The sequence below is a fragment of the Pezoporus occidentalis genome, unplaced genomic scaffold (genome assembly GCF_034315485.1).
Source record: "Pezoporus occidentalis ecotype Australia unplaced genomic scaffold, CSIRO_AGI_Poc_V1 ctg1, whole genome shotgun sequence".
NCBI classification, from domain to species: Eukaryota; Metazoa; Chordata; class Aves; order Psittaciformes; family Psittacidae; genus Pezoporus; species Pezoporus occidentalis.
Window position 1 is genome coordinate 7783451 of NW_026912778.1, and position 22452 is coordinate 7805902.

Genomic DNA, 22452 nt, shown 5'->3' on the forward strand with positions numbered 1-22452 from the left:
TATGCTACAGTCCCTTGACAGTCTCCAGAAACATCCTGGATTGCTTACATGTGTTGCCCTTCCAGCAGGTGTCAGGGAGGCTAAAGTCTCCCTTAAGAACGAGGGGCTCCAAGTTGCTTAAATGTGACTTTGTCCTCTTCCTCATACTAACCAGATGATGTGTAACACATGCTCACCATAATGCCACCAGCCCCTCCTCTGATACTAATCCACAAACAACCCATCCACTCAAACTGCTTCTTTATGTAAAAGGAAATCCTTTCTTCCCTGCCTGTCTTCCTATATACATCCATCACTGTTTGGAACAACAATGCCTTAGTGATGTGCCTGCATGCAGAGCTCTGTCTCCTAATTGATTCCTAGGTTGTGTGCATCAGTGTGCACACAATTCTTCCCTGACAGTCTATAAACCAGAAGATTTATGTTTTGCTTTAGAGTTCTTCCTCAGATTTGACCATCTGCTGATAGTACTCTTCTGTCTGTCATCCAAATTTTGTAGTCTTTTATCCCAACAGAATTTTTTTTCCTTCTCTTTAAAATCAGTTTCTATCCCTCTCCACTCCAGTAAGAAAACATTAATTAAAAAGTGCATACAATCTAACAAAGTAGCAGTCTGCTTATCAGCTATCACACTCTCAAATTAGCATTGCTACTTCTGGGAAAGCTATGTTTGGTAAATTAAAATGATGAAAAAGATGTAGAAGGCTGTGCATTAGCACATTCAGTCAGTATCCTGTATTCAGGCAATGGATGGAAAGGCTATTAGACAGCAAGGCTAAAATCTCTTATAACACAATGATTTTTAAAGTCTGAAACTGCAAACAGAAAATAGTGTGTTGGATTGAGAGAACAGCCATATAAGTGCAGTTACCCTGCACTGGTACTCCAGCTACCTCAATTAAAAGTTACCCTAGGGACATCTATCAATTGCAGTAATGAGATTGCCTAACTTCATTGTTTTGCATGGGATACACTCCCATGGGACACTGGCTCCCTAGCTGGGAGGTGCTGCTGACACTGGACAGGCAGGAGGCCTTGCAGAGGGATCTACATAGACTGGAGCACTGGGCAATGGGATGAAATTTAACAAGTCCAAATGCTGGATTCTGCAGCTAGGATGGAGTAACTCCTAGTTACTAGTATGAACTGGGAGAGGAGTGGCTGGAGAGCAGCCCTGCAGAAAGGGATCTGGGGATGCCAGTTGATAGCAGGCTCAACGTGAGTCAGCAATGTACCGTGGCAGCCCAGAAGGCAAATCACGTCCTGGGGTGCATCAAACACAGTTTAACCAGCCTGTCAAAAGAGGTGATTATCCTGCTGTATTCAGCATTGGTGTGGCCTCACCCCAATGTGCATTTCTGGCAGCCACTATTCAAGAAATATGTGATGGTCCTTAAATGTACCCAGAGGTGGGCAGCAAAGCTGGTGAAAGGGCTGTGAGGAATGCCCTATGAGGAGCAGCTGAGGACTTCAGATTTGTCTAGTTTGGAGAAAAAGAGGATGAAGGGCAACCTCATTCCCCTCTACACCTTCCTGAAGAGGGAGGGGGTGCTGACCATTTCTCCATGAGATCCAGTGATGGAACATATGGGAATGGTTCAAAACTGTGTCGGGGAGGTTTAGACTGGACATTGGAAAGCGTTTCTTTACTGAGAGGATGGTCAAATGCTGCAATAGGCTTCCTAGAGAGGTGGTTGATGCCCCAAGCTTTTCATGGTTTAAGAGGGATTGGAACAATTTAATTTAATAATTTGTTTTACCTTTTGATCAGCCCTGAAGTGGTCAGGCAGTTGGACGAGATAATCATTGTAGGTCCCTTCTGACTAAATATTCTATTCTATTCTAGCATCTGGAAGTGAACAGTTTTATCCCATTGAAGCTGAACTGCATGTTGAATAGGAAGCCTAAAGCACATTACAAGGAAGACGTTTTCTCAGGAAAGCTGACTGTGCTGCACTGGCACAGAAAAGCAGAAAGGGCAGCTGTTTAAACTCTTAAGAGGCACAGAATTGCTTGCAACACTTATGCTACCATAGTTGAGGGCTTAAGATATAAAGAGCAAATAGCAATAGAACCCAAAATGCATCTTAAGCCAGAAAAATCATCAGGGCCTCAGTTCTGCTGGGGATATTGCCCAGCAAGACATGGAAACACTGAGCAACAGTGAGGATCACCAGCCTCACATCCTGAACCACAATTCCAGTCCCTTGGCCAAGCCTGCAGAAGAATTCTAGATAATGCTGAGAAGAGTCTCATTGTAAGCTAGCATTTATAAGAAATGTATGCTGTTTCTCTTCCAGCAAGTGAATTGACTGATAACTTAATATTCGCTTAGTGAGTGGAGGTCACTAAAAATCCAAGATGTTATTGACCCCTACAGTTAGCTGAGAGAACCCCACAGTGTTAATGCTGACTACTGAATCTAAAAACACAGCAGACAACTCCTATTGATTACTGTTATAATATTGTAAAAAATACAGATCACTCATGGCTCCTCATAAACAGAATTCTCTTAATCCAGATTTTCAGTTGTCCAGACTTAATACTAAGCACTTTAGTTTTTTACAACTAAATCAAAGAGATAATACCCAAGATGAAAGGAAAATGATATACATGTCACTAGGAGTGGAGTACAGATTAGCCAGTATTTAATATCTGGTTTTGAAACAAAGCTATTGTGAAAGACAAACACTGTCTGGTGATAATATTTACAAACTCTTAAGCAGGACCTGAGTACAATTTCCTATATATTGCTTGGTTAGAGAAACTTTTGTTAGAAGCTAGATCATAGCATAGAAAAAAGGCACAGAAAACACAAAGACGTAGGACCAGAATATGTTATGTTCACTGTTAGTCCATGAAGCATTTTTTCAAAATTCAGACAAAAGCAGATTGTATAACATTATAACAGCCCTGGACTAAAATCAGAATTATTTCTACAGATAAATTCTGCTTGGTTGTAAACTATGGAAAGAAAAGACAGCCCAATCCCTTTGATAGAAGTGACCATAAATTAAAAATCCCAGTCAAAAATAAACTTGAAGGTGCAGTTCTGTCTTTACAGCTGTTGCGACAGCAGCTACACTGATTTTAGTGGAGTTGAGACTACTTACGGCAGCTGAAGATGTGGTCTTCCAATTTAAATTCTGTCTTGACTTTGAGTAATTCTGTTGAGGTCACTAGAACAGGGTTACTCAGGACATAAATTTGCCCCAAGGGCTTTTGTTGCCTAAGCTATATTTATATTACATTAATGTATAAACAGAAAATGCCTAACAAGTTCCAGTAAAGTAATTCATGTAATTAGTTTGTAACTTGTGCTTAGGTCTCTCAAGGGTTACTGGGGGTCAAATTAGGGAAATGTATTTCTGAAAAGCACAAGTCCTGAAATAATAAGGCTTCGGCTTACATTTCAAAGCAGTAGCACCTCTATGACTTCTAATAATCTTTTTTAAAAGTAAATGGATTAAAATGACAGAATAAAATACATTTGAAATGGTGGAATAACATATTAAAAGGCAAATAGGAGGTTCGTGTGTTTTCACAAATTAAAATGGTTTATTTAATTTCTGTTTAAGCTTCAGAACATGAGAAAAAGTAAAACTTTTTCATATATTCTAAAATAGAAAAAACAATTCACATGCAAAGAAAAAAGCAAGAATTGTATATTTTATACAATCTGTAACCTATCCTAGTTTGGAGTTGAAAATTCAGTAAATTCGCATCATATGAAGTACATACAAATTAGCAGGATTGGGGCCTAGAAATGAAACACCACTGGAACACAGCAAGCTGTTTTAAGGGAACTGATGCCACTTGTCATCCACATGAACAGAGTAGCCATGTCTTCTTTTACAAGTAACAGTACAGTTTCATTTTAAAAAGACAAAAATTACTTAAATTGAAGGCTGAGAAACAGTGCAAGACATGCCTTTAGTGAATGCTAGTGAGGAAAATTTTCTATTATTAACTAAACCTGTCTGAGAACCCTAAAGAGCCACTAAAATACAATTAAAATAAATTATCAAAGGTCACCATGCACCAGTTGTTCATTTGGGTAACTATAAAGGCAGATACCAGCAGTTGATAACTCTCATTTATTGAATTTATTAACAGGCTGCAGGAATGTGCTTGTTGCATTACCTGACTATGCATATTGAGCAAACGTTTTATTTCAACTTCACTTCCTTCCACCTTACACAGTCCACAACCATGTGCACTGCGCAAACACGTAACACTTTTTATTTTGATCCTGTTACATTACACATGACATTCATCAACACACCTATCAGTTACAAAAAACTGAAAGCAAACAGTAAGGAAATGCAATCTCCTTAAGGCCTAAAGAGGACAAATAAGCCATAACTTTCAGACAACTACTTGCACCATGTAGTTCACTATATTTGTATGTTAGTACATCTATCCTGGATTTTTTCATAATAAATATGTAAATCCCTTTTTTCACAGTTGCTGACAAAGCAGGAATTTTGAAAGCGGAGATCAAAAGGAATAAAAGTCAAATCTGTTTGAGTACGGTTAACATGACAAAAACATGATGCTTCCATATATGGCTAGAATACCAAGTGATGTGGGCAACCACAAACACATCAACTTTAATGGAGAAAGACAGAAATATATATTTCAGAGAAAGGAGCAGAAAAGGAAAAGTGCTTTTTACATAGTTCATGAAGGACAGCAAACCCTGATAATGCAAAGGTATTTGTGACGCTGTTTTCCAGTTGCATTATACTCTGATTTCACAAGGTTTCTAATTTGTGTGGATATAGATCTAATATGTAACTAAATAAAAGGTCATTTGAATTAAAAAGGAATTCAAATAAGTCAGTTCACACTGAAATAAAAGGCAATATTACTGTTCCTGATTTATGGGGGAGGAACAGCTGGCACTTATTATGTCTATGTACAACATCAATCACCAGCAACACATAAATTCTGATAAGTCTACCTTATGTCCCTATAAATACAAAGCTGTTTTTCCTTTCCTAGACCAGATTGTTAGCTTATGTAAAATGGCACAGCTCTAAATCCAGCCCTCTAACTTCTCATCTGTTCAAATGATTTACCAGGCACAGATTTATCTCATTTAGCTTTTACATATGTTTCATGTTGTGGTGGTTTTTTCATTGTTGTTTTTTGCTTGTCTTTTGTTTTGTTTTGTTTGTTTGGGGTTTTTGTTTGTTTGTGTGTGTGCGTGTTTTGTTTTGAATCAGGTGATTGAGTTCTGCACAGAAACCTCTTACGGCATACGGGTATCAGCAAGCACTGCTGGTTTTGGTCGAAGTTATAATTACAGTAGATGCCAATTAGTGCCTCATTATATCTACTACAGCACATGGTGTATAAACAGATAACTACTACTTTAATTGGACAGTGACAAGAATGAAAAGAAGGTAACGACACTAACCACAGAAAGTTGAGTAGGACATAGCCTCCCACAATCCAACCCAATGTACAGGACATCAGTATTGGGAAACAAATGTGCTTTAACTTTCCAATCCGCTGAGGAAAGAATAAAGCAGAACAGATTGTCCAGCAACCTTCTGTTATGTACTTATCACAATTTTCAGTACAGAGGATAGAGAAAACCACTGAAAAGTAAACATTTCTAAATTTGACTCAAACTACTTGGAAGAACTTAGTCGAGAATGTGAAGAAGGAAAAACAGTTTTCAATTTAATAGTCAATTAACCTTCAAAAGAAAGTTGATCTTCTACCTAATGGAGAGGAGCAGCTTACTGACAGATAGCACTGAGAAGACAGATTTATATTATTTACTCTTTACTTTTTTTCTAAAAGGTTAGTTGCAATCAGGCAGCTGACACGATCAACACAGTGACAAAGAGCTCCAACTAAAATGGGGAAACCATTCTTCTGTACATTAGGAAAAGAAAATAAAATCAAATTACTTCATCTAGTTTTCCCTAGGATACTTTTAATTTTGACAGAAGGAACAACAGAACTATTAGTTGCTACCTTTGAGAAGGATAACCAATCTGGAAGACTGGTGGTTTCAGAAGCCTGGAAAAGAAAACCAGAGCTCTTCTCCCAGGCTCAACTCCAACTGCACAAACAATAGAGCAAACGATAAATAAACAAGCTGTTTGCAAGTTCTTGGGGAGTGGAAAAAGAAGGATCCTTATCCCCTACCCTGCAAGAGACTGTAAACCTCTGATACAGCCATGTATAATGCACAAATCATGTCAGATGAGTCTCATTATATTTTCCTGCTATGACAGGGAAATGGTTCATTCTGATAAGAAATCAGTGACAGGGATCAGATGAGTTAGGATAAACCCTCTGCATAATAAGCAGTATTCTAACATTTTCACATGGGAAGAGCCTCACTTTCTTCCTGCAAACCCACAGCCCAGACCAACCTCAATGCCCCCTGCACCCTTCTTCCCAAGCCTGTACCATCCCTGCATGGAAATGCAGACACCAGTCAGATCCAAACAGCTTCTGCTGCTAGAAAGACCACATATACTTTTAAACATACTATTTCTGCAGCATAATAAAAATTTGCAGGCAAAACCTGCTATAGCTGCACATCAAATATTTGTATAACAGCTTCCCTCCACCCATGTATGATTTTGTAAGGTGCTGTGGCCAAAGTGACCCACTAAAAGATACTGATAAACAGACTTGGCCCTTTCTCCAATGTGCTGCACTGATTAAAGACTACAAGAAACAGAAACAGTTGTCATGGAGCTGCACTTCCTCTTACAATTCCTATTAAAAAGAAGTGTGTCATTTTTTTTCTGTCAGTTCAGATGCCTGACCCCTGTTTTCTTGGAAAGCTTGTGGCCTCAGTGTTCATTACAAGCCTCATCTTGTCCACTCTGTAATTTATTTTGACTTTGGTAAGACTTTTTCCTTGATATTCTAAGATGCAGGAAATATGATCTAGAGGAAGTTACTACAAAGAGGGAAGTAAAACTGTTGGAAAACTGTACCCTACAGTGTCTTATCAATGGTTCACTGCCAAAGTGAACCCAGCTGTACTCTTGGGGCTGTGCTGTTTAACATATTTGTTCTGGATTTGGATGGCAGAAGAGGGAAATGCTTGCAAAATAGGCAGCTGACTGCTGTGTGATACATTGTAGAAATTTTGGAGGACATGATCAGAATTCACAAGGAACATGGTTGATAATAGAAATACACGAAAAAAAAAAGCAAGACGATGAGATTTTGTCACGACACGTCTACTCTTCAGGATCTTTTAAGTTCTGTCCCTCAAGAAGGAATATTCAAGTGGACAAACACAAATTGAAGAGGTTCCAACTTTGTAGCAGCTCTCCAGAAAAGCTATCTGAGTCACAAGCTAAACACAAGTTAACAACTACAAAGAACAAACTGAAGAGACCACTGTTTAGTCTGAAGAGCTTGAGAGGAGTAAAGGGCTAAATATAAAGAAGGAGGAAATAAGCCATCTCCCATATCCACATTATCCAGGGCAAACAGTAATGGACTTACATTTACAGCACACGATATTTACACTGGATGTCAAGAAAAAGAGTTGTGTTGAATAACCTCTTTTTCTATAGATCTATACAAGCATATAAGCAAAGCCCCCTATTTATCTCATAACAGTTTTCTCTTTACTGCCCCATACAAAGACCTACCATGTTTTTTTTTGTTTGCTTTTAATCTAGACAGTGTCTTACTCTTCTGCCAGTCTTATGTCAAAATTGTACCACCACAAATGAAGTCACAGAAACCAATCAAGGCAAATTTCTCTAACGGATATAGATGAGTATAGCTTACTAAAAAATTTTATAAATATTCCAAAGTCTATGCAACAAAATAAGGATGTATTTATTCAAAATTTCTTTTATTCTGAGGCTTCAGGTAGATTCACTGGACCAAATACTATTTCAAAATTCATGTGGACAACTCTTTATCGGCTCTACGTGTGAGCTCATTTCCATGAAAGTGTCCTTGTGTATAATTAATTATATCTATTACAGGGAAAGTACAGTTGCTTTAAAAATGCACAAGAAATAATCCAACAGACTGATTTTTCATTAAATGTGTCGGGATATAACCAGCCAACAAAATGTCTTTCTGAAAATGTCGACTAAAGTCGCTCCAAACAAAATGACTTTCCATTCTAGCTGCACTATACAGACATTCAGCAGACGCCAATTCTTTGTGTAAGAAACACTTGTAGAGTTGGCTTGATTTATTGACTCACTACAAAACTATGAAGTTCTTTAGAAGGAGAAAAAAAAATGTAGTCTTGCAACAATATATTCATAATATACAGACCTCAACACCAACATTTCTACCTAGGCTTCATAAACATAACGCTGGGGATCATTCTTAAGTTAAAGCTTTGCATTTATAATGACACTTTACTAAGTAGCTAACAAGAAATTATGGCATCATTTTAATGATTATTTTGCCATTTTGTTTACTAGAATATTTTATGGTCAGGTATCCTTACAGTGAAGTAATGGAAAAAAAAGTATTTCATTAGTAAAATACAGAGTAACTTGTAATATAAATTAATACAAATTAATAACTTGCTTTAACATAAAGTGATATAGTTTAGAACACAGAAAAGCAGAAATTGTACCTCCTTCTCTTTAAAACAAACCCCCCAAAAGCTGGTATGTTACTCTAAACAATGTAGAGGTTCACAAACCACACTTGTGCAAGTAAAGCTTCTAATTGAAAAGGCACCATCATTCAAGAAAAAACAAAACCAAACTATGCAAAAGTATCTTGGTCCAACCCTCACTGAAATCAATAATGAAATATCCACCAATTTCTGTGGATGATAAACCAAACGTATACACAAGGAATGCCCACATCTATAGAATGGTATTTGAGACACAGTAAGCATGAGTACTGCTTTCATGACTTACCATCCTCCAAAATTCTTTCTATAAATTATACAGAAAGTGGTCTGAAGTGGAAGATGTAAGAAGAGGAAATGACATGAGAGGTATTAACCAAATTTATTCAGTTTTGCTGCCATTTGCAATAATTCATACAGCCAAGTCCACAGTCACCTCTTCAAGAAAGTTTACAGGAGCACTTAAAAGGAGGCTTTGCTACAGACCTTCTTTGTTTAAATAAGCCCATAATGTAGTGATAATTTGTATTTACATTTACCCTTTGTGAGTGGTTATAATCTGTTTCCTACATATCATCACTGTAAGGAAAAAAACATAAGTACAACCAAATTAACCACTAGGAGTAAAATGGATGAGGATTCTTAAAAATGAATTATTAGTAATTTGAAAACAGCCAGACTGCTAATTTTAGATTGCTCATAATCATGAGGACATCAGTGGGAACTCTTTCAGAAGCAGTCCAGTTGTATTTAAAGAGCTCAAAAGTGAATCAAACATGAAACTAAATGTTGCATTTAAATAAGATGCTTTTTTAAAGTTATGATTTGATAATCAGCAAAAGTGTTCTAAAGTTCTAATAAATTAGACGGGTAAGAATTAATCTAATCAAAACATACTCAGCATCACATTATGGCTTTAACCTGAAAGAGGAATCCTGAAGTCAAGTCAGCAGCCTATTTGAGTTGCATAACAGTTTAAAGGGTAAGAGTAAGGGTCTTTCATAATAATTACGTCATAAAAACCTGCAATATTGGGCTTTCCAGAAAGAATTCTCCCCTGTAATAAAGACACTAGCACTGCAGCTCTAGCTGAGGTTCCATTCATATAACTGAGCTCAAGTGTTTTGCTGTTTAAAATACTTAATTTTAGGGAGAATAAAACTGAAAATTACTATTGGTCCCACTTTTAATACAATTCAAGTTTAATTTAAAGCACTTGCTAAAAATAAAATAAACACTCTTAAGCACATCATTTTAAATGCACTCTGAAATAGCTCCATATTGAATCTTAACTCTAGCTAATTTCTAAATAAATTAAATCTCCAAAGACTAACCTTATTCTCTGCATGTGAGAAATTCCACTGCTGAAAGTAACCCCTTATGGCTTTGGTCTAGACTGAAAAATAAGTAAATAAATTTTAAACCTATAGATCAATGACCGTATTTTCATCTTGATCTTAGACCACAAATTTCTTAGAGTAAATAAGGTTACAGTGAACTGGACAGGGATACACACAGAACTGCTAAACAGGCATAAAAGCAACACTGCTCTCCTGTCTCTCTCTTTGTTTGAATGTTAATCACTTTGAAGCAGGGTTCTGCTCTTGCCACTACACAATGTACAGTAACATCATAAGATGAATCACATTGAAAGGCCTAAGTAATGCCAAACAATGTTAACAATTATTGCTACATAAGCACTAATGCATACAACAAAATTACTCATCTATAACATCTTTTAAAAACCTCACTAACTTGCGTAGCTTTACAGCCATGCCAGACATGATGTGGTAAGAAGAAAAATACACAAACAGAAGCCTTCAACAGTAAAAAGCTTCAATATTTGCCAGGACACAATGTTTACACATTCAAACTGTTCTCCCTTCAAGGTGTACACTCTAATAGCCGATCAACAGGTATTTACCTTACTATTCATTACACTCATAAAAACCTAACTCAGTTTTGACTGAGCAGAAAATAGAGCTTTGTTAGTAAGTAAACAAATTTGAGTCAACTAAAATGTGTAACCTGTATCACTGGTTTGTGGACATTTGTTTGGCACACATACTAAGTTTTAAACTCCTTCCTGATATTATTGGTTTGATTTCGGAATAGCTGGAACTTGTCACATAACTCATGATATGGTATGACTGAGATTGCAGTGGTGATCAGAAGTCAGAAGACTTAAGCTTCTAAAGACACTTTTTTTTCAAGTAATGTAGAGATATCAAATTTTTTAAAAAATATAAAATGCAGTTGGATCAGTCAGCTACCTACAAAAAAAGCCTATATCCAAAAAGAATACTGATCAAAAGAGACATAAATCCGATATATTAACTAAAACTGGCTTTACAAAACACTAAGACTAAACTAAAGGTTGTATTGGATATAGTATGATAAGTCCATGCAGCTCTGTTGCATCCCCATGTGCCCAGTTCTCAGGATGTCATCTAGCTTTGTAGATGATATCTGTTTGGACCGCTGTTTGAAGAAGCAATAGAACAAACCACAAAGATTGCAGAGACAAATAACTAATTTTCAGTAAGAGGTTGAAAACAGCTTGACTGTCTGCATTCATAAAGTAGCAAAGAAAACAAAGGATCATGGTAAGAGGTTTCAGGAGGGAATGAAATCTGGAACAATAGGGAAAAGGAACATAGCTTCATAGCAAAACAGTATTTTGGACTACTACAGCTCCAGCTGAGGAAGAACTTCCATTACAGCAATCATTTAGAAGAGAAATCTTGGTTGCCCTCCAAAGCTCTCTAAACAGTAGTGATGAAAAACTGAAGCACAGAAAAACATGTGGAGGCTCTATAACAGTGTCTACAAGAAACCACACAGTTGGAGTCAGTGCAAACAGATGTTTGAGGTAGTGGATGCCTAAGGTGTCTGAAAGTCCTGTTCTTGGAGATGAGAGTCACATCAAGGCACGATACAGTGTTCAGCCTATCTTGATTAAGAGAAGCCCATGCAGACTCACCATAATGAAACCCAAGCACAGCACAGCACACCCATGAGTACTGGATTCCTAAACAAACTCCAATGCCCTGCAAACTCAAACAAAAAACAGAGCCAAGACATGAACCTAAAAGGCCAATATTTTTAAAACTGCCTTGAATATAAAAAATAAAGGAAATAAACTTGACTTTTATTAACACAAAAGAGATTTCGTAACAAGTTGAAAAAACAAACAAACAAAATAACAAACCCACACACATACGCACAAAAAAAACCACCTCAAAAATGAAACAACAACCAAACCCCAACACATGCATTCCATTTAACTTTAGGCACAAAGTAATCTCAGGTTTCTCAATTCCTCAGGCATTGCTGAGAGAAGAGAACCTCCAGGGGCTAATTTAGAATTTGCATGGATTAAACTATTCTCTGAAGCGGCTCTGTCTCCCTGATCCCTCTCAGAACAGCTTTGGGTGACTAAATTTTTAATACCACACTCATTCAAATGCCTATACATGCTGAATGGTGTTCAAAACACAACTCAGTTAACGAGAACAACTAAGTCCTCAGATAGTAATAACTATTACTTTGCTCAGAATCTTGCAAATCACTAATTTTCCAAAGATTCCCGCATTTCTTTAGAACATGGATAAAAAGTTGGTATCACTTTATGTTATTTTATGCTGCCTTTTAGAACTTATCAAAAATAAATCAAATAGTTTACCATATGTTCACATATCTCGATATAGTAGCCTAATAAAATTAATGAACTTTAACTGACTATTAAAAGTCATGGCAAAAGATTTTTTTGGCAGCATTTTTTTATTTTTATATGATCTTGAAGTAGACACTTTAGTCCTACTATAATAATTATACACACACACGGCCTACTAAACCCATTGTTAGGTCTTTCACTAACTTCAGAAACTCTGAATTAGATCTTGAATTTCATCACTACCAATGCAGAGCTCATGATCCTCATGTATACGGTCATCAGCTCAAGAAAATTCAGCTACGGAAGTGTAACCAGTAAGCTCAAAGCTGGGGATACAAATCTCAAAAGCCAGTAGCGAGACCCCTGAATTAAGAAAGCCTGGCATTGTCTTCACTGTACCTACATTGCATGATACATCTAATCATGACATTAATTTCCAATTCAAACAAAAAATGTAAAGGTAGCTTCTGACGCATGAGTTAACAACAAACCGGTTACCCAGTGAACTAACACCGAAGTGACTGTTGCCACACAGAACTAAGCATAGATAAAATCCTTCCAAGAGATTTCATGTAGGCTTTCCCAGAGATCCATCCTTACCCAGCTACATGCATAGAAATAGCCCATTAGTTATCTTAAACAGGGGGTCATAAAATCATATAATAGTTAGGGTTGGAAAGGACCTTAAGATCATTTAGTTCCCACCCCTCTGCCATGGGCAGGGACACCTCACACTAAACCATGACACTCAAGGCCCTGTTCAGCCTGGCCTTGAACACTGCCAGGGATGGAGCATTCACAACCTCCCTGGGCAACCTATTCCAGTGCCTCACCACCCTCACAGTAAAGACCTTCTTCCTTATATCCAATCTAAACTTCCCCTGTTTAAGTTTTAATCCGTTACCACTTGTCCTATCACTACAGTCCCTAATGAAGAGTCCCTCCCCAGCATCTCTATAGGCCCCCTTCAGATACTGGAAGGCTGCTACAAGGTCTCCACGCAGTCTTCTCTTCTCCAGGCTGAACAGCCCCAACTTTCTCAGCCTATCGTCATACAGGAGGTGCTCCAGTCCCCTGATCATCCTCGTGGCCCTCCTCTGGACTTGTTCCAACAGTTCCATGTCCTTTTTATGTTGAGGACACCAGAACTGCACACAATACTCCAGGTGAGGTCTCACAAGAGCAGAGTAGAGGAGCAGGATCACCTCCTTTGACCTGCTGGTCACGCTCCTTTTGATGCAGCCCAGGATACGGTTGGCTTTCTGGGCTTTGAGTGCACACTGAAGCCGGCTCATGTTCATTTTCTCATCAACCAACACCCCCAAGTCCTTCTCCACAGGGCTGCTCTGAATCTCTTCTCTTCCCAACCTGTAGCTGTGCCTGGGATTGCTCCAAACCAGGTGTAGGACCTTGCACTTGGCATGGTTAAACTTCATGAGGTTGGCATCAGCCCACCTCAAAGGATGTCAAGGTCCCTCTGGATGGCATTCCTTCCCTCCAGGGTATCAACTGAACCACACAGCTTGGTGTCATCGGCAAACTTGCTGAGGGCACACTCAATCCCACTGTCCATGTCAGCGACAAAGATATTGAACAACACCGGTCCCAACGCCAAACCCTGAGGGACACCACTCGTTACTGGTCTCCATCTGGGTCAAGCACAGATGTCTTGAGAAATTCAAAACTGTAACTACTTTCTAACCCTCCCTTCACCATTGTGATCCTTAACCAAACAGCTGGTTGTTGAAAATTACAGGAGCAAAATAAAGACTGTATCAGTGGGTCTTTACTTTCTGTAGCAATAATATGGATTTATATAGAAACATAAACTCACACACTGAAAAATGCAGAATCAGTTTTGGGGTTTGTGGGGGTTTTCTCCCTGAAAAAGAAGATAATTACAGCAACCTTCACTACCGTGCCCATGATTTCTCCTCCAAGACTAGCTTCTTATGTGGTTCAAGTCCCTGGCTGGTGCTCACTGCTTCTCAAAACAGGGAATTAGTCTGACCTGGTGTGTCCTCTGTACATGACACTTCAGCCACATTCACAGGCTGGAAAGGGGACTCAGTGGCTGAAAGAAGCATTTTCTTGAGCAGAAGTGTTTTATATGAAGCACTAACAGGTTTTCCAAGTAGAGCCTTCACCAGGGGAATGAAAGGAGGAGGACAAATGCCCACAGAACTTCCATGCCACAGCTACTGTGGCCTGAAATTTCAAAGCCGTTCTAATTTACTCATGTTACAAGGGCTTAAACCTGACCTTTTAAAGATGACCCTGCGCCCATCTATACTTTATGCTTCTCAGAAGACAAAAAATAAAAATCCATTCTAATGGATTTTTTTCTGGCCTATAATAGGAAGCATCTGAGGCACACCGAAGATGCATCTAACACTTTTATCACAGGCCACAGAAAACAGCACATCTACCTGGGTGACAAAATAAGCTGGAGTTGTGTGTTCTAACCATGCTCAGTACCCTCAGCTACGACATTTCACCATACTTAACTATGCTTGCTTACCAATCTGAAAAAACAGCATGTTCCCACTGTTATTTGGGATTCATAAAGGAAGGTCACCAAGTCAAATTTCCCCATGCTCTGAAGGCATTTCACACAGCCTAACAAGCTTGAGTTCTGTGCAAGGTGCAACAGGTGCTTCCATCTACACAATACACTTAATGGAGGTGATCAATGACCACTTTTTATCTATGGTTTAGTGTCCTGAACACTTGCCTAGGAAACAGGGATCTGCTACCCCACAAGTTGGAAACCACCCAGCAAGTATTACCAAAGGGGCAATTCAGCACACTGACTTGCTTTGCTCTAGGCTGCTACCCAGGGTGTCAGTGCCTCAAGGTTAGCTATGGATACCCCAGGTCTGGTACCGCTAGCTCACAGCATCTGGCCTTTGGCAGCTTGTTGCTCTTTTTCTGCCTTTGCTGTGACTAAAAGACAAGACCCTTGGTCTTTTATCCAAAAGTATAACCAAGAGTAAAAGCTTGAGATTTGCACTGGGGATGTTAGTTATATATTTTGTCTCTTTCCATATGTGGATCTGCACGTAAGTCTGCAAACTGGGACAAAAACATGGATAGTGTTCTGTTTTCACATTAGTACAAGCCCAGAGACTTATCTGGGATATACAACCGAGTAAATAAAAGAACATAAGCCAAAATATCTCTTAGATTTAACTTCTTTATGATTTTTAAGCTCCTTAACAAATTAGAATAGTCACATATTTTTGATATGCAAAGTGAACTCCAGGCTGCTTAGCATGCTTTGTTCAGGAAAAGTGGTGTGTTTAATTCTAAAATAAACTATCTTTGTTGCCTGAGTACGCTGCTCAAAAGCTTATTTTTTCTTCTGTTAACAACACTGCCAAATCTTAATTTTCATCTTCAGAGTTTTTACTGTTTTACTTAAAACTCCTGGAGGCAATCAAAATTCAGACTTTTGCATACGCTTCTATAAAAAACACAGCAATGACAAAAAAAGCTCTAAAAAATGTAGTACTTCCTCCAAAGCCAGAGAGGTCATTTGGACTGAGGTCCCCAAAATTACTGGCTGGATTTGGCTCACTAGAATAATTCGTTCTGCATGTAGCTATGGCTTCCTCCCTCCTGTCGTCTTTTTCAGATACTTCTAGATATAAATAAGGGCAAGCTGGAGCTGCATGAATTATTCGCACAGCTTATCCCCATCATAATGTTTACATAAAGATCACAGTTCTGTCTTCACTTAATTAGAAACGGGCATGCCATGATGATACCTGCTCTAGTTTACTGATGTATGATGGATGAATGTCTGTTAACATATCAGCATGTACGCTTGAGGGAACAAGGACATGAAGGACATGTAAGAGGTAGCATGCAATCTCTGATCATGTAATGGGATATACAGCCAATACAATGAAGAGACACCTGTATGTTACTCACTGATGAGCATGTCTTGGGATAAAGTCATGTTTGGATATGTAACATAGACTAGTATCAGCTGATTTGACAGGAAATAACTGCATTTTGGTCTTGTATCATTATACCTCATTAATTTCCCATGTTCTCTCACATCACGCACTAAGGAGATCACCCAACCTCAAAATGAAAAGAGGATCTGACAAGCAGATAGTCAAGGATGAAAAGTACAACCTACAATGCTAAACCTCCGTTTCTGTATGAGCTGTAAAATACATGTTAAATTATGAATGGCAATACCAAACGACTACAACACCATTTCTTACAAAAAAAGAACTGGCTGAAATAAAAAGAAACAATCAAATAACAGGCTTAAACAAAGGGAGGTGACGTGATACATGAGGAGTTCCACCCCCCAAGACTCAACTACATGGTGCAACTCAAACTCATTGCCGTGGAAGACTGTGGAGCCAAGAGCTATAAACAGCCATAGCAGAGGAATTCGACAAAGTTGGAGTGGCTCAGTATATAACCTGATAATTACTTCAGTGGCCTAGAGTTACCCCGGCTCAGCGCTAAGCTAGTGCCTGACAGAAGCCAAAATATAAAACTGACAAAACCTACCTCTCCACACGCAGTCCTTCGCTATTCACAACACAACCAGATGAAATGCTAACCCAGACAGACTTCAGCGTGGCATTTCTAATTCTTTCTTGTACTTGTCAGACTGAAGAGGATTTTGGCATGCCATATTATATGTGCCTATACAAAGGTATGCTGCTTGAAGAGTCAGGTACAGCAAAGGAAGATCATCTACTTCAGCCTCCTGCATGGAATGGCCATTTTCATCTATGCATCCCAGCACTGAACTGAATGTCTTGGAAACTGCAAGGCTCTATCTGAGAACACCTTAGAATAAATGCTAAAGTCTTCATTCCTCTTGATAGTTTATTCATGTGCAACTCTTTAAGACTCTCTTTTTTGTTATACATTTTTTCCCCCAACCCAGTTTTTTAGCACAGGTTCATCTGTACACATCAAAATTGGAGACAGTAGCTGTCTTAGTGCACATATACAGAAGAGGGGAGACGGGTACATCTCTGCTGCAACTCACCGTTGCTCCCATCTACATGTGCAAGGTTCTTTTGATCCTGTCTCAGTGACAACAGCCTAATGAAGGATCAAATAGAAATGTATTTACTATGGTTCTTAAATCTCTTCTAGTTCTACTTTCCATTATTTAGTCTTTTATCTATATAACAAGCATATTCAATCTGAAATACTAGAAAACAAATCAGTTTTGTTTCAAGTACCATGAGTTTAAAGTCTCATGATTTTTCACATTTGAGACTGACAGCATTTTACAGAGTGAAAAGTTTCTGCATGTGATCAACAGATAGCAGTGACATAAAAAGTACTTCTGCAACAGTAATATATGTTTGTTTATTGCTCTCCCTATCTTTATAGGTTGTCATTTTATAGGCCATATAAACACTTGCAGTTTATTACTATGACCATTCAGACTAGCACGGTATAACTGTTGAACTGTTCTTCAAGTAAAGTTTGCAAGCTTTCAAGAAGACATTCGCTCTTACGCTTTGTTTCTGCCAACGCTCACCTCCAGCCACAAACATAAGGCCTGACGGGGTCAGGATTATTATGCTGAAAAATTAAAGCACTCCACTGTAAGGGTTTGAAATAAGGAGTTTAATTGCTCAATTTCCATTTTCCTTTCTAATGAAATTAAACAGCATTTTGTCATAAAAAATGCCATAGGCAACAGATTCATTGGCACTGCAACAAAGGTCTCTCAGGGTATCTACAGGTACATTTGTGAACAGTCACATTTAGTTATGGAACAAGTTATAATCACATATGTACTTCAGTCCATGCAGATCAGAGAACAAAGACCTGAAAAACTACTTAAAGGTATCAAATTAATTAAAGGAAGCTCAAGTCAATTACTTCTGTCTCCTGTGCATCTTTATCTGATGTGGACGAACAGCAGGCTGAGTTGAGCTAACTTTGGTTCCATTTGTTTAAAATACTGTATTGCACTGTGTACCACTTCATAGTATAGAAGTCGATAGAGTGGACACTGATTTTTGACCATTTAGTGAGTGAGGCTGCTAACAATCAGAAAAGCGTTTCTAAACAAAGACACAATTTTGACTTGAAAATATGTTTCTTATAAAGAAAAACAGTTCTCCTGATAACATGTATTTGCTGCACTCTACTATACCAGATTTCAATAGTATATTTGCAAATGAGCATACAGACTTAAAACCTGATGTCTATGACATATTAATAAACATAGGAAGTGAATATCCTGGGATCTTAACATACACCTAATCACAATATTCTCAAGACTGCACAAGTATAATAAACAGCTCCTGAGAAATAGCTTAGCAGTCTGCAGTTTTAAGTACACATTAAATATCTGAAAAATAATAATACATATTTAAAAGGATCTGTGTATATATAGATATAGACACATTGTGTGTGCGCAATATACATATAAGGGTGGGAACAGCATCGTTATATTCTATAGTTAGACCTAAATTAAGCAACAGCATCCTGACACAGAACAATACATTAAAATAAAACTGTATGAGCTCAGGAAATCCCATACTATAATTAACTCTCATTTAATTCCACTATTAAGTATTGGCACTGAATGGGAATCAAGGCAACAGCTGGTATTAGGCATCAGATACATTGATCTAATACACAATTAAAAAACACATAAATATTTTAGACTCTCACTGTAGAATATGTTATATAGTGTTCCTATTAACCTCAGTTTCTTGCTACATATTACTGAAGCTGCAGGCTGCTGCCACATTTTCTTACCCCTTTCACCTTTTCCTTCAGCCACTTACTATTTATAACTCAGCACCAACAAAAAGGATTTAAACATTAAGCAAAGCTTCAGTACTTCAGCAACCTTTCAAGCTTGGTCCAAGGAGAACAGCTTCATACACTTATGTAAAATCCCTCAGCAATTTCAGCAAACAGAACATAAAAAAACACTGAATCCAACTGGAAAGAGATGCTGCAGCTATAAAAGACAGACGTGCACATATACACTTATTTCATTTAACGCCTATGCCACCCCCCCAACCAGAATGTCCACTTAATACTGGTAACTTCTTAAACCTGAAATTTCTTAAGAAAACATGAAAGCATGGCTGATGAGGTCATGTCAAGTATTCCTTGTAGGTGCCTGTCTCTGCTTTCTAGTTACAACAGGAGTCCAGACAGTGTGACTCAGTTGCTTAACCTTCAATTAGATAAAGTGAGATAAAACCAACCAATGACCACAGGTGTTTTCCAAAGAATTACTGCCTCCTTCAAGGCATTTTCTGCTCTAAGGTTATTTTTCCATAGGACCTTGCAAAGTGAGAGGAAAACAGGCCCTCGAAGCTGACTTAACTGTGATCTGAAGTTACTGATCAATAAGTGTTCTAGACTACTATCAAAAAAGCCCATCCTCCTCTGCTCTTTCTACTCCCACCTGCTTATCCCTTCCCTCCCACAAGTCCTTGGTCTCCAGTGCAGATACAAGCATATTTGAAGCCAAGAGGTAAACCAGACTGAAAAAGCGGTCCATCCAAGTACTCCTTAACCCACACACCTTCTACCGCCCACAAGCTGCCAGTCACATCACATTCCTGACTCAGTTCCCCCATACTCCTACTGGCACTCAGAAGGGGACAGTGCAGGGCACAAATAAGCAAGTGGGCAATGGGAACACTGTTTGGGCTAGTGCCACCAAACTACACAGGTATAAGCAGTTAACTTCAGCTGAAACTGCTCCATTTTTCCACTTCTAAGACCTTCTTTCTAACTGTATTTAAAAGTTTTGACAGACTTTATTTAACCTGAAGCTTGATTTTTCCACTGGGACACTGTCCTAATGCTTGTTTCTCGTCCACATTAAAAGAACTTAACTGACATCTTAAACTGACAGAAGTATGATCTGGAGTGATAGAGAAAGGAAAAACAGAGGGTGCCTCAGGGGCATCAGATTGCTCAGAGATGCTGTGGATGCCCCACCCCCCGCAGTGTTCAAAGGCCAGGCTGGAAGGGGCTTTGAGCAACCTGGTCTAGTGGAAGGTGTCCCTGCCCATTGCAGGGGGTTGGAACTGGATAAGCTTTAAGGTCCCTTTCAACCCAAACCATCCTATGAGTCTATGCTCCCTGCAGGGGCTCAACAATACTTGCTGTGCAGGTATAGGTCTGGTCTGCAGCAGGTCATGAAGTGACAGCCATAAGGTTTTTCCTTTATGTACTCTCAGTGATTCCAGAGCAGACAGCTAAAAAGGGTTAGTGGAAGGGAAAAGAAAGCAGAAAAAGGCTTAGTCCACCCCGAGAAGAAAAGGAAGGACACAGAGAGGGAATAGAGCCAGAGTCTGCAGATGAAACCTAGATCTCGGAGAAGAGAGTGGGAGAAGCAGGAAAGGAAAGCTAGATCTGAAGCCAGAGAGGGACCTGGGCCGGCACCGTATTTGCTATGCAGAGACAAAGAACCAAAGGAACCAGAACTGTGACAGCCTGATGCAGCCTCGTTGCTATTTATTCACATGAGAAAGGGCAACTAAAAGTTAGGATGATGAATAAGGTGAAGGTAGATACCGAATCTTTCCACAGTCTGATGGAGAAGCAGGTAATAGAGAAAGCAGCAAGTAACTAGAGATGCATTCAAAACCCAGGAGCTGCTCAAGAACACTGGTGAACGACAGAAGCCTAAAGGCACAGCCTGCTGCCCTGCTCAGCTATTTCAGTATTTACACAATGCTGCCTTGAATGGAAAATAACACCTAAAGGTCTCAAGACACAGACACAGGCACAGTTCTACCATCCAAGTCCAGAGGACAGTCTTTAGTGGGTGCAGGCCTGTGTGACCAGTTTCCCAAAGCATCAGGTGTGCTGCCTTCCCCCTTATCTGCTCCTCACTGTCACCCCATGTTCCAGCTGGTCCCATCCTCCTTATTTAACCTGTTCCTCCCCCTGACTGAATAGGGTGTGGTATGGAGAGGTGGTAAGCAGCACCAGACTAAGTGCTTCCATGCTGAACCTGTAAGAAAACCGATCCAGCTGAGGAGATGGAAGCCCATTCCAACACCTTTCAGTGTATTTTTTCTTTCAATTTCCTAGACTTTGAAGCCAGTATTGCAGTCCAGCCAAAGCATTTCCATTTCAGAGTATAAGGACCCTGGCTGCAAAATAATTTTGACTTTATGAAAGGACATGGGAAGATAATTGGTAAACAGTGGATAAAAATAGCTCTGTCTGAAATTCAACCACCTTAATGATTACCAAAATGGATGTTTATTAATTCCATTTTTCTTTTAAAATTGCTACTCGGCTATCAGTTCAAGTTTTAGAAGATAAGCAATTAATTGCATATCTCAGAATTTCCATTTACTTTAAATTCCTCAACTCTGTACTAACTCATAAAGTGAAAGGGAAATTCCCATTCTAGTGGAACCAGTTAGCTAACAAACAACCTGCTCTGGCTCAGAATAAGTTTACTTTTTAATAGCTTCCTCATTAGGCAGTTGAAAAGCTAAAATATATATACACATCTTGATTATAAAAATGTAAGGTTTTTCAGACTTTCACACATATTCTTGTAAGTTAGGGACTGTATGAAAATGTATATAACAAGGATCTTGAAGAATTCATTGTGCACTTTATGGAAGGAAAGAGAATAAAATCAAAACTAAATACAATTTTCACTTAATATGCAGAATAACAGCAGAATCAATAGGTTAGCACAAACATGGAATAAACATTTAGAGAAAAAAATATGATTATCCAGAAGAACTTCAGTTTTATTCAATGTATCACTTATAAGATAATATCTCTACGATAATAAGGATTTGAACATATATGCCTCAGTGGGACCCTTAGCAAGATGCACAAATTCCTCAGATCAGCACACAGCACTTCATTAGTGAGGCAGAGGAAAGATGTCCCAACGCCACCCAGAAGGAACAATGAATGCAAGGAGATAAAAACCAAACCAAAGCAAACCCTATTCAATTCCTAGATGACTTAATTTGCCAAATTCAGGAAGCTCCATTGCACCCAAACTGGCGCTGTGTTGGTATGAAGTAGTTCAGTATCTACTAACTGCTCATGGTGTCTTCAGTATGAGACTAGACAAATCCATGTAACAAGATGTCCATAAACAGATACTGAAGGGAATAGGCAGAGGCATGTCTTCTAATATACTCAGCCCAACAATTGTGGA

General features: G+C 38.7%; 1 protein-coding gene across 1 annotated transcript in view; it reads right to left on the minus strand.

Annotated features, from left to right (window-relative positions):
* VEGFC (vascular endothelial growth factor C) overlaps nucleotides 1–22452 on the minus strand; it is a 71868-nt gene that overhangs the window by 38738 nt on the left and 10678 nt on the right. The window contains exon 2 of the mRNA XM_062622561.1: nucleotides 9937–9993. Within this exon, the coding sequence (XP_062478545.1) occupies nucleotides 9937–9993 (57 nt within the window). The remainder of the gene's footprint in view (nucleotides 1–9936; nucleotides 9994–22452) is intronic.